The sequence below is a fragment of the Salvelinus alpinus genome, chromosome 8 (assembly GCF_045679555.1).
Source record: "Salvelinus alpinus chromosome 8, SLU_Salpinus.1, whole genome shotgun sequence".
Taxonomy (NCBI): domain Eukaryota; kingdom Metazoa; phylum Chordata; class Actinopteri; order Salmoniformes; family Salmonidae; genus Salvelinus; species Salvelinus alpinus.
In genome coordinates this window covers 52,125,898-52,139,851 of record NC_092093.1, presented here as the reverse complement: position 1 = coordinate 52,139,851, position 13,954 = coordinate 52,125,898, and the positions used below count along the sequence as shown (strand labels likewise).

Below are 13,954 nucleotides of genomic sequence, written 5' to 3'. Positions count from 1 at the left end.
TGTAAACCACTCTAGTTACACCCTGAAACCCTAATGTAGACCACTCTAGTTACACCCTGAAACCCTAATGTAAACCACTCTAGTTACACCCTGAAACCCTAATGTAAACCACTCTAGTTACACCCTGGAAACCCTAATGTAAACCACTCTAGTTACACCCTGAAACCCTAATGTAAACCACTCTAGTTACACCCTGAAACCCTAATGTAAACCACTCTAGTTACACCCCTGAAACCCTAATTTAAACCACTCTAGTTACACCCTGAAACCCTAATGTAAACCACACTAGTTACACCATGAAACCCTAATGTAAAACACTCTAGTTACACCCTGGAAACCCTAATGTAAACCACTCTAGTTACACCCTGAAACCCTAATGTAAACCACTCTAGTTACACCCTGAAACCCTAATGTAAACCACTCTAGTTACACCCTGAAACCCTAATGTAAACCACTCTAGTTACACCCTGAAACCCTAATTTAAACCACTCTAGTTACATCCTGAAACCCTAATGTAAACCACTCTAGTTACACCCTGAAACCCTAATGTAAACCACTCTAGTTACACCCTGAAACCCTAATGTAAACCACTCTAGTTACACCCTGAAACCCTAATGTAAACCACTCTAGTTACACCCCTGAAAGCCTAATGTAAACCACTCTAGTTACACCCTGAAACCCTAATGTAAACCACTCTAGTTACACCCTGAAACCCTAATGTAAACCACTCTAGTTACACCCTGAAACCCTAATGTAAACCACACTAGTTACACCATGAAACCCTAATGTAAAACACTCTAGTTACACCCCTGAAACCCTAATGTAAACCACTCTAGTTACACCCTGAAACCCTAATGTAAACCACTCTAGTTACACCCTGAAACCCTAATGTAAACCACTCTAGTTACACCCCTGAAACCCTAATGTAAACCACTCTAGTTACACCCTGAAACCCTAATGTAAACCACTCTAGTTACACCCTGAAACCCTAATGTAAACCACTCTAGTTACACCCTGGAGACCCTAATGTAAACCACTCTAGTTACACCCTGAAACCCTAATGTAGACCACTCTAGTTACACCCTGAAACCCTAATGTAAACCACTCTAGTTACACCCTGAAACCCTAATGTAAACCACTCTAGTTACACCCTGAAACCCTAATGTAAACCACTCTAGTTACACCCTGAAACCCTAATGTAAACCACTCTAGTTACACCCTGAAACCCTAATGTAAACCACTCTAGTTACACCCTGAAACCCTAATGTAAACCACTCTAGTTACACCCTGAAACCCTAATGTAAACCACTCTAGTTACACCCTGAAACCCTAATGTAAACCACTCTAGTTACACCCTGGAAACCCTAATGTAAACCACTCTAGTTACACCCTGAAACCATAATGTAGACCACTCTAGTTACACCCTGAAACCCTAATGTAAACCACTCTAGTTACACCCTGAAACCCTAATGTAAACCACTCTAGTTACACCCTGAAACCCTAATGTAAACCACTCTAGTTACACCCTGAAACCCTAATGTAAACCACTCTAGTTACACCCTGAAACCCTAATGTAAACCACTCTAGTTACACCCTGAAACCCTAATGTAAACCACTCTAGTTACACCCTGAAACCCTAATGTAAACCACTCTAGTTACACCCTGAAACCCTAATGTAAACCACTCTAGTTACACCCCTGAAACCCTAATGTAAACCACTCTAGTTACACCCTGAAACCCTAACGTAAACCACTCTAGTTACACCCCTGAAACCCTAATGTAAACCACTCTAGTTACACCCTGAAACCCTAATGTAAACCACTCTAGTTACACCCTGAAACTCTAATGTAAACCACTCTAGTTATACCCTGAAACCCTAATGTAAACCACTCTAGTTACACCCTGAAACCCTAATGTAAACCACTCTAGTTACACCCTGAAACCCTAATGTAAACCACTCTAGTTACACCCTGAAACCCTAATGTAAACCACTCTAGTTACACCCTGAAACCCTAATGTAAACCACTCTAGTTACACCCTGGAAACCCTAATGTAAACCACTCTAGTTACACCCTGAAACCCTAATGTAAACCACTCTAGTTACACCCTGAAACCCTAATGTAAACCACTCTAGTTACACCCTGAAACCCTAATGTAAACCACTCTAGTTACACCCTGGAAACCCTAATGTAAACCACTCTAGTTACACCCTGAAACCCTAATGTAAACCACTCTAGTTACACCCTGGAAACCCTAATGTAAACCACTCTAGTTACACCCTGAAACCCTAATGTAAACCACTCTAGTTACACCCTGAAACCCTAATGTAAACCACTCTAGTTACACCCTGAAACCCTAATGTAAACCACTCTAGTTACACCCTGAAACCCTAATGTAAACCACTCTAGTTACACCCTGAAACCCTAATGTAAACCACTCTAGTTACACCCCTGAAACCCTAATGTAAACCACTCTAGTTACACCCTGAAACCCTAATGTAAACCACTCTAGTTACACCCTGAAACCCTAATGTAAACCACACTAGTTACACCCTGAAACCCTAACGTAAACCACTCTAGTTACACCCTGGAAACCCTAATGTAAACCACTCTAGTTACACCCTGAAACCCTAATGTAGACCACTCTAGTTACACCCTGAAACCCTAATGTAGACCACTCTAGTTACACCCTGAAACCCTAATGTAAACCACTCTAGTTACACCCTGAAACCCTAATGTAAACCACTCTAGTTACACCCTTGAAACCCTAATGTAAACCACTCTAGTTACACCCTGAAACCCTAATGTAAACCACTCTAGTTACACCCTGAAACTCTAATGTAAACCACTCTAGTTATACCCTGAAACCCTAATGTAAACCACTCTAGTTACACCCTGAAACCCTAATGTAAACCACTCTAGTTACACCCTGAAACCCTAATGTAAACCACTCTAGTTACACCCTGAAACCCTAATGTAAACCACTCTAGTTACACCCTGAAACCCTATTGTAAACCACTCTAGTTACACCCTGGAAACCCTAATGTAAACCACTCTAGTTACACCCTGAAACCCTAATGTAAACCACTCTAGTTACACCCTGAAACCCTAATGTAAACCACTCTAGTTACACCCTGGAAACCCTAATGTAAACCACTCTAGTTACACCCTGAAACCCTAATGTAAACCACTCTAGTTACACCCTGAAACCCTAATGTAAACCACTCTAGTTACACCCTGAAACCCTAATGTAAACCACTCTAGTTACACCCCTGAAACCCTAATGTAAACCACTCTAGTTACACCCCTGAAACCCTAATGTAAACCACTCTAGTTACACCCTGAAACCCTAATGTAAACCACTCTAGTTACACCCTGAAACCCTAATGTAAACCACTCTAGTTACACCCTGAAACCCTAACGTAAACCACTCTAGTTACACCCTGGAAACCCTAATGTAAACCACTCTAGTTACACCCTGAAACCCTAATGTAGACCACTCTAGTTACACCCTGAAACCCTAATGTAAACCACTCTAGTTACACCCTGAAACCCTAATGTAAACCACTCTAGTTACACCCTGGAAACCCTAATGTAAACCACTCTAGTTACACCCTGGAAACCCTAATGTAAACCACTCTAGTTACACCCTGAAACCCTAATGTAAACCACTCTAGTTACACCCTGAAACCCTAATGTAAACCACTCTAGTTACACCCTGGAAACCCTAATGTAAACCACTCTAGTTACACCCTGAAACCCTAATGTAGACCACTCTAGTTACACCCTGAAACCCTAATGTAAACCACTCTAGTTACACCCTGAAACCCTAATGTAAACCACTCTAGTTACACCCTTGAAACCCTAATGTAAACCACTCTAGTTACACCCTGAAACCCTAATGTAAACCACTCTAGTTACACCCTGAAACCCTAATGTAAACCACTCTAGTTACACCCTGAAACCCTAATGTAAACCACTCTAGTTACACCCTGAAACCCTAATGTAAACCACTCTAGTTACACCCTGAAACCCTAATGTAAACCACTCTAGTTACACCCCTGAAACCCTAATGTAAACCACTCTAGTTACACCCTGAAACCCTAATGTAAACCACTCTAGTTACACCCTGAAACCCTAATGTAAACCACTCTAGTTACACCCTGAAACCCTAACGTAAACCACTCTAGTTACACCCCTGAAACCCTAATGTAAACCACTCTAGTTACACCCTGAAACCCTAATGTAAACCACTCTAGTTACACCCTGAAACCCTAATGTAAACCACTCTAGTTACACCCCTGAAACCCTAATGTAAACCACTCTAGTTACACCCTGAAACCCTAATGTAAACCACTCTAGTTACACCCTGAAACCCTAATGTAAACCACTCTAGTTACACCCTGAAACCCTAATGTAAACCACTCTAGTTACACCCTGAAACCCTAATGTAAACCACTCTAGTTACACCCTGAAACCCTAATGTAAACCACTCTAGTTACACCCTGAACCCATAATGTAAACCACTCTAGTTACACCCTGAAACCCTAATGTAAACCACTCTAGTTACACCCTGAAACCCTAATGTAAACCACTCTAGTTACACCCTGAAACCCTAATGTAAACCACGCTCTGGGTTAGGGGTCAGGGTACGTACCTCTGTAGCAGGTGTAGAGACATGTAGAGCTGGGGTTAGGGGTCAGGGGTCAGAGGTCAGGGGATAGGGAACGTACCTCTGTAGCAGGTGTAGAGACATGTAGAGCTGGGGTTAGGGGTCAGGGGTTAGGGGTCAGAGGTCAGGGGTCAGGGTATGTACCTCTGTAGCAGGTGTAGAGACATGTAGAGCTGGGGTTAGGGGTCAGGGGATAGGGAACGTACCTCTGTAGCAGGTGTAGAGACATGTAGAGCTGGGGTTAGGGGTCAGAGGTTAGGGGTCAGGGTACGTACCTCTGTAGCAGGTGTAGAGACATGTAGAGCTGAGGTTCGCTGGTGGCAGGGGAGCGGACCAGCTTGCTCTTGGTGTGAGCCGACACGATGGTCCCGTCCGACAGAGAGAACCTGTAGATGGGGCTGAATGCCTGGCCGTGATGCAACACTGGAAAGAGACACACACGGGGAAGGACCTAATATATTAAAAAGGGAATCTGGGATTCAAACGACAACAAAGCGGTCACCCCATCACATTGTTTGGTAAACAGCTGAGTGACGGGGCTGGAGAAATGTAACCACTCAAATTGATGGACGGAGCTTTGGGATTCAAGGACTAACATGATGTGTTGTGATTCTCTAAAATGATATAGGCCTGGTCAGGTAGACTAAAATGATATAGGCCTGGTCAGGTAGACTAAAATGATATAGGCCTGGTCAGGTAGTCTAAAATGATATAAGCCTCGTCTGGTAGTCTAAGATGATATAAGCCTCGTCTGGTAGTCTAAGATGATATAGGCCTCGTCTGGTAGTCTAAAATGATATAAGCCTCGTCTGGTAGTCTAAGATGATATAGGCCTTGTCTGGTAGTCTAAGATGATATAGGCCTTGTCTGGTAGTCTAAGATGATATAGGCCTTGTCTGGTAGTCTAAGATGATATAGGCCTTGTCTGGTAGTCTAAGATGATATAGGCCTTGTCTGGTAGTCTAAGATGATATAGGCCTCGTCTGGTAGTCTAAGATGATATAGGCCTTGTCTGGTAGTCTAAGATGATATAGGCCTCGTCTGGTAGTCTAAGATGATATAGGCCTTGTCTGGTAGTCTAAGATGATATAGGCCTCGTCTGGTAGTCTAAGATGATATAGGCCTCGTCTGGTAGTCTAAGATGATTTTTTTATTTTTTTATTTCACCTTTATTTAACCAGGTAGGCTAGTTGAGAACAAGTTCTCATTTGCAACTGCGACCTGGCCAAGATAAAGCATAGCAGTGTGAACAGACAACACAGAGTTACACATGGAGTAAACAATAAACAAGTCAATAACATGGTAGAAAAAAAAGATAATCTATATACAATGTGTGCAAAAGGCATGAGGTAGGCAATAAATCGAATAATTACAATTTAGCAGATTAACACTGGAGTGATAAATCATCAGATGATCATGTGCAAGAAGAGATACTGGTGTGCAAAAGAGCAGAAAAGTAAATAAATAAAAGCAGTATGGGGGGTGAGGTAGGTAAATTGGGTGGGTAGTTTACAGATGGACTATGTACAGCTGCAGCGATCGGTTAGCTGCTCGGATAGCAGATTTTTAAAGTTGTTGAGGGAGATAAAAGTCTCCAACTTCAGAGATTTTTGCAATTCGTTCCAGTCGCAGGCAGCAGAGAACTGGAAGGAAAGGCGTCCAAATGAGGTTTTGGCTTTAGGGATGATCAGTGAGATACACCTGCTGGAGCGCGTGTTGCGGGTGGGTGTAGCCATCGTGACCAGTGAACTGAGATAAGGCAGGACTTTACCTAGCATAGCCTTGTAGATGACCTGGAGCCAGTGGGTCTGACGACGAACATGTAGCGAGGGCCAGCCGACTAGGGCATACAGGTCGCAGTGGTGGGTCGTATAAGGTGCTTTAGTAACAAAACGAATGGCACTGTGATAAACTGCATCCAGTTTGCTGAGTAGAGTATTGGAAGCTATTTTGTAGATGACATCGCCGAAGTCGAGGATCGGTAGGATAGTCAGTTTTACTAGGGTAAGTTTGGCGGCGTGAGTGAAGGAGGCTTTGTTGCGGAATAGAAAGCCGATTCTTGATTTGATTTTGGATTGGAGATGTTTGATATGAGTCTGGAAGGAGAGTTTGCAGTCTAGCCAGACACCTAGGTACTTATAGATGTCCACATATTCTAGGTCGGAACCGTCCAGGGTGGTGATGCTAGTCGGGCGTGCTGTTGCAGGCAGCGAACGGTTGAAAAGCATGCATTTGGTTTTACTAGCGTTTAAGAGCAGTTGGAGGCCACGGAAGGAGTGTTGTATGGCATTGAAGCTCGTTTGGAGGTTAGATAGCACAGTGTCCAAGGAAGGGCCGGAAGTATATAGAATGGTGTCGTCTGCGTAGAGGTGGATCAGGGAATCGCCCGCAGCAAGAGCAACATCATTGATGTATACAGAGAAAAGAGTCGGCCCGAGAATTGAACCCTGTGGTACCCCCATAGAGACTGCCAGAGGACCGGACAACATGCCCTCCGATTTGACACACTGAACTCTGTCTGCAAAGTAGTTGGTGAACCAGGCAAGGCAGTCATTAGAAAAACCGAGGCTACTGAGTCTGCCGATAAGAATATGGTGATTGACAGAGTCGAAAGCCTTGGCCAGGTCGATGAAGACGGCTGCACAGTAATGTCTTTTATCGATGGCGGTTATGATATCGTTTAGTACCTTGAGCGTGGCTGAGGTGCACCCATGACCGGCTCGGAAACCGGATTGCACAGCGGAGAAGGTACGGTGGGATTCGAGATGGTCAGTGATCTGTTTGTTGACTTGGCTTTCGAAGACCTTAGATAGGCAGGGCAGGATGGATATAGGTCTGTAACAGTTTGGGTCCAGGGTGTCTCCCCCTTTGAAGAGGGGGATGACCGCGGCAGCTTTCCAATCCTTGGGGATCTCAGATGATACGAAGGAGAGGTTGAACAGGCTGGTGATAGGGGGTGCGACAATGGCGGCGGACAGTTTCAGAAATAGGGGGTCCAGATTGTCAAGCCCAGCTGATTTGTATGGGTCCAGGTTTTCCAGCTCTTTCAGAACATCTGCTATCTGGATTTGGGTAAAGGAGAAGCTGGGGAGGCTTGGGCGAGTAGCAGCGGAGGGGGCGGGGCTGTTGGCCAAGGTTGGAGTCGCCAGGAGGAAGGCATGGCCAGCCATTGAGAAATGCTTGTTGAAGTCTTCGATTATCACGGATTTATCGGTGGTGACCGTGTTACCTAGCCTCAGTGCAGTGGGCAGCTGGGAGGAGGTGCTCTTGTTCTCCATGGACTTTACAGTATCCCAGAACTTTTTGGAGTTAGAGCTACAGGATGCAAATTTCTGCTTGAAAAAGCTGGCCTTTGCTTTCCTGACTGACTGCGTGTATTGGTTCCTGACTTCCCTGAACAGTTGCATATCGCGGGGGCTCTTCGATGCTATTGCAGTTCGCCACAGGATGTTTTTGTGCTGGTCGAGGGCAGTCAGGTCTGGAGTGAACCAAGGGCTATATCTGTTCTTGGTTCTGCAGTTTTTGAACGGAGCATGCTTGTCTAATATGGTGAGGAAGTAACATTTAAAGAATGACCAGGCATCCTCAACTGACGGGATGAGGTCAATATCCTTCCAGGGTACCCGGGCCAGGTCGATTAGAAAGGCCTGCTCGCAGAAGTGTTTTAGGGAGCGTTTGACAGTGATGAGGGGTGGTCGTTTGACCGCGGACCCGTGGCGGATACAGGCAATGAGGCAGTGATCGCTGAGATCTTGATTGAAGACAGCAGAGGTGTATTTGGAGGGCAGGTTGGTCAGGATAATGTCTATTAGGGTGCCCATGTTTACAGATTTAGGGTTGTACCTGGTGGGTTCCTTGATGATTTGTGTGAGATTGAGGGCATCAAGCTTGGATTGTAGGACTGCCGGGGTGTTAAGCATATCCCAGTTTAGGTCACCTAACAGAACAAACTCTGAAGCTAGATGGGGAGCGATCAATTCACAGATGGTGTCCAGGGCACAGCTGGGAGCAGAGGGGGGTCGGTAGCAGGCGGCAACAGTGAGAGACTTATTTCTGGAGAGATTCATTTTTAAAATTAGAAGTTCGAACTGTTTGGGCATAGACCTGGAAAGTATGACAGAACTTTGCAGGCTATCTCTGCAGTAGATTGCAACTCCTCCCCCTTTGGCAGTTCTATCTTGACGGAAAGTGTTATAGTTGGGTATGGAAATCTCAGAATTTTTGGTGGCCTTCCTAAGCCAGGATTCGGACATGGCAAGGACATCAGGGTTGGCAGAGTGTGCTAAAGCGGTGAGTAAGGCAAACTTAGGGAGGAGGCTTCTGATGTTGACATGCATGAGGCCAAGGCTTTTTCGATCACAGAAGTCAACAAATGAGGGTGACTGGGGACATGCAGGGCCTGGGTTTACCTCCACATCACCCGAGGAACAGAGGAGTAGTAGGATGAGGGTGCGGCTAAATGCTATCAAAACTGGTCGCCTAGAGCGTTGGGGACAAAGAATAAAAGGAGCAGATTTATGGGCGTGGTAGAATAGATTCTGGGCATAATGTGCAGACAGGGGTATGGTGGGGCGTGGGTACAGCGGAGGCAAGCCCAGGCACTGGGTGATGATAAGAGAGGTTGTATCTCTGGACATGCTGGTCTCAATGGGTGAGGTCACCGCATGTGTGGGGGGTGGGACCAAGGAGGTATCAGAGGTACGGAGAGTGGAACTACAGGGTCCATTGCAAACCAAAACAATGATAATGATAACTAGCCTGAACAACAGTATGCAAGGCATATTGATATTTGAGAGAGACATACAATAAGGCATAAAGTGATTGCAGGTCTTGATTGGGAGAGCTAGCTAAAACAACAGGTAAGATAACAGCAGCAATAACAGGGTGCTAGTCTAACACAGCAACAACAGGTAAAAATGGCGACGACTAGGCAGAGAGGGTCGGATTAACTACACACAGATCCTGAGTTAAAGCACAGAGCCGACAGATAAAACACAAATAAACAGAATGGAGTACCGTGAATTAATGGACAGTCAAGCATGCATCAGCTATGTAGCCAAGTGATCATAGTGTCCAGGGGGCAGCCGTAGATGGAGCAGGGAGGCCTCCACTAAGCTAGCACGCGGCGTTTAAAGTTAGTAGCCCGGGGGGTGGTCTGCTCAGACGGAGGGGGTCTGCTCAGACGTGGTCGTGTCGACAGAGAATCCAAGCCAGATGGTGATGGCGAAAGAGAGGTTGTGAATTGTAGAATTGTGTTTGCTAACTGGTGCTAGCTTCGTGGCAGTGGCGCTAGCAGCGCTAGCTGCAAGCTAGCTGTGAGGATCAGAAGTAGTGGCTCAGGGATTACGGCAGGAATCCGGCGTTGTTGTCGAGAGACAGTCCGATGCTGGTAAATTGGTGAGTAATATCCAGGCTAATAACAGGGCTGGTGTCTGTGCAGAAGGTAAAGGCTACTAGCAGCGGCAAAAAAATTGCTAAATTAGCTTGTAGCTGGTATTGTAGCCCAAGAATTCGCTGGTAGACCTCTTCAGCTAGCCGGCAGATGGGCCTAGCTCGAGGCTAGCTCAAGGCTAACTGGTGCTTGCTTCGGGACAGAGGTGTTAGCCAGTAGTAGCCACTCGGGTGCAGCTAGCTAGCTGTGATGATACGGTGTAATTGTCCAGAGCTTGCGTCAGGAATCCGGTGATGTGGTAGAGAAAAAGCAGTCCTATATGCTCTGGGTTGATATCGCGCTTGCAGACTGGCAGGTATTGGCCCGGTATTGAAGCTGGCTGTGTCCGAGTTGAGGGTGAAGACCGCAGCAGTGGCTAACTGACTACTAGCTAGTAGCTAGTTATCTGGCTAGCTTCTGCTTGGGGTTACGGTTCTAAAGTATAAAAAAATAGCAGGTCCGTACCACATTGGGTGAGGCGGAATGTAGGAATGTATATTCAGTTCCTAGATGGAAAGTGAAATTAAAATATATACGAAATGTACACGAAAAATACGAAGACTATTTACACGGGACAGGACATGACAAAGACACGTCCGACTGCTACGCCATCTTGGATTCAAGACCAATAATATATATATATGATATAGGCCTTGTCTGGTAGTCTAAGATGATATAGGCCTCGTCTGGTAGTCTAAGATGATATAGGCCTCGTCTGGTAGTCTAAGATAATATAGGCCTTGTCAGGTAGTCTCACCCTCTTGTTGGTGTCTCTTGGCGAAGGACATCTCTCCGTCGTTCTGTAGGTGAAACCTCTGGATGCTTCTCCTCACCAGATCTTCCCAGCCAGGCTTCATAGAGGCTCTCAGAAGACTGGTGTCTAGTGACGTGATCTTACCTAGGGACACAGCGGAGAGAGAGAGAGAGAGGCAGGCTACTGATCACAAATGCTCACACGCGTGAGGTCAGGTTATTGAGCACGGCACGGCACGGCACACACACACACACACACACACACACACACACACACACACACACACACACACACACACACACACACACACACACACACACACACACACACACACACACACACACACACACACACACACACACACACACACACACACACACACACACACACACTAACTGTCCATCTGTTTTACACACTCAAAGACCTATTCTCTGTCGTTCACACACACTGTTCTGTCATACTCCCTGTCAGTGTGCAGTATAAATGGATGGAGGCTTAGGCAGAGCTGTCAGGTAGACTGCAGGGTGAGTGACAGCTCAGACTAACGAGCAGGTACGGTGCCAGGACAGCAGTACACCCGGGTCAGGGTACACCTGGTTGGGTATTGACAAGGCTTTGGGCTGGCATTCAGACCACTCTACCATATCTCTTCACAGCGACAACTTGAGAAAAGTTTTTGTTACTGGAAACCTAATTTAAAGACTAATGTAATTGGTTATAATATGTCTGGACATACCAGTCTGGCTGTGTGATTGGTTAGGGTATTGCTGGTCATTTATAGATTGTTTTCCGATAAGATCCGTCTGGTGGACAGCATTGGACATTATTCAGGCCGTGTGATTGGTTATTGGCAGCCTGGCGGTATGATTCAGTGGATGTGATTGGTTAATGTCTGGTCTGGTGGTATGATCCTTGCCGTGTGATTGTTTATGCCAGGTCAGGTGGTAGGATTTTAGTGCTGTGATTGGTTACCTTGCAGGTCCTGGCGGGTGGTGAAGCTCTCGTGCGCGGGAAGAATTGGCCGCGCCTTCATGGGCATCCTGCGTGCCACACAGATCAGACATGACTGGAAGTCTAGAAGGAGAGGGAGAGAGAGAGAGGTGGGAGGGAGAGAGATAGAGGTGGGAGGGAGAGAGAGAGAGGTGGGAGGGAGAGAGAGAGAGGTGGGAGGGAGAGAGAGAGAGGTGGGAGGGAGAGAGAGAGAGGTGGGAGGGAGAGAGATAGAGGTGGGAGGGAGAGAGAGAGAGGTGAGAGGGAGAGAGAGAGAGGTGGGAGGGAGAGAGATAGAGGTGGGAGGGAGAAAGAGAGAGGTGGGAGGGAGAGAGAGAGAGGTGGGAGGGAGAGAGAGAGAGGTGGGGAAGAGAGAGAGGTGGGAGGGATAGAGAGAGAGGTGTGGAAGAGAGAGAGGTGGGAGGGATAGAGAGAGAGGTGTGGAAGAGAGAGAGGTGGGAGGGATAGAGAGAGAGGTGGGAGAAAGAAGGGAGGGGGGAGAGAGAGAGGGAGAAAGAAATTGAAACACGGTTAATTTCCAGTATGTGTTGTTATTAATCTAGTAGTTATTAATGAGTGTGGGGAGCAGGGCTCCTTCACTACAGAGGGAACAGGGTAACATTTGGGACACATCCTTGGTACAGCAGGAGGTAGCAGGGGACATGATGACAGGATGTAGCAGGGGACATGATGACAGTGTGTAGCAGGGGACATGATGACAGTATGTAGCAGGGGACATGATGACAGTATGTAGCAGGGGACATGATGACAGTATAACAGGAGGTAGCAGGGGACATGATGACAGGATGTAGCAGGGGACATGATGACAGTATAACAGTATGTAGCAGGGGACATGATGACAGTAGGACAGGATGTAGCAGGGGACATGATGACAGTATAACAGGATGTAGCAGGGGACATGATGACAGTATAACAGGAGGTAGCAGGGGACATGATGACAGTATAACAGGAGGTAGCAGGGGACATGATGACAGTATAACAGGAGGTAGCAGGGGACATGATGACAGTATAACAGGAGGTAGCAGGGGACATGATGACAGGAGGTAGCAGGGGACATGATGACAGTATAACAGGATGTAGCAGGGGACATGATGACAGTATAACAGGAGGTAGCAGGGGACATGATGACAGTATAACAGGAGGTAGCAGGGGACATGATGACAGTAGGACAGGATGTAGCAGGGGACATGATGACAGTATAACAGGAGGTAGCAGGGGACATGATGACAGTATAACAGGAGGTAGCAGGGGACATGATGACAGTATAACAGGATGTAGCAGGGGACATGATGACAATATAACAGGATGTAGCAGGGGACATGGTGACAGTATAACAGGATGTAGCAGGGGACATGGTGACAGTATAACAGGATGTAGCAGGGGACATGATGACAGTATAACAGGATGTAGCAGGGGACATGATGACAGTATAACAGGATGTAGCAGGGGACATGATGACAGTATAACAGGAGGTAGCAGGGGACATGATGACAGTATAACAGGATGTAGCAGGGGACATGATGACAGTATAACAGGAGGTAGCAGGGGACATGATGACAGTATAACAGGAGGTAGCAGGGGACATGATGACAGTATAACAGGAGGTAGCAGGGGACATGATGACAGTATAACAGGATGTAGCAGGGGACATGATGACAGTATAACAGGAGGTAGCAGGGGACATGATGACAGTATAACAGGAGGTAGCAGGGGACATGATGACAGTATAACAGGAGGTAGCAGGGGACATGATGACAGTATAACAGGAGGTAGCAGGGGACATGATGACAGTATAACAGGAGGTAGCAGGGGACATGATGACAGTATAACAGGAGGTAGCAGGGGACATGATGACAGTATAACAGGAGGTAGCAGGGGACATGATGACAGTATGACCCACCCTGTCACGTTCCTGTCCCCCTGCACCCTCGTCACCTTCCTGTCCCACTCCTGCCCCGTCGTCACCTTCCTGTCCCCCTCCTGCCCCCTCGTCACCTTCCTGTCCCCCTCCTGCCCACCCTGTCACCTTCCTGTCCCCCTCCTGCCCACCCTGTCCCCCTCCTGCCCACCCTGTCACCTTCCTGTCC

At 46.6% G+C, this 13,954-nt stretch overlaps 1 protein-coding gene across 3 annotated transcripts in view; it reads right to left on the bottom strand.

Annotated features, from left to right (window-relative positions):
• Nucleotides 1–13,954, bottom strand: part of LOC139583259 (nuclear receptor coactivator 2-like) — a 242,172-nt gene that overhangs the window by 81,784 nt on the left and 146,434 nt on the right. For all 3 annotated transcript variants that reach the window (XM_071414135.1, XM_071414136.1, XM_071414137.1), the window contains exons 7-9: nt 11,829–11,930; nt 10,860–11,000; nt 4,947–5,094 (exon numbers count right to left, since the gene is read on the bottom strand). In XM_071414135.1, the coding sequence (XP_071270236.1) occupies nt 4,947–5,094; nt 10,860–11,000; nt 11,829–11,930 (391 nt within the window). The remainder of the gene's footprint in view (nt 1–4,946; nt 5,095–10,859; nt 11,001–11,828; nt 11,931–13,954) is intronic.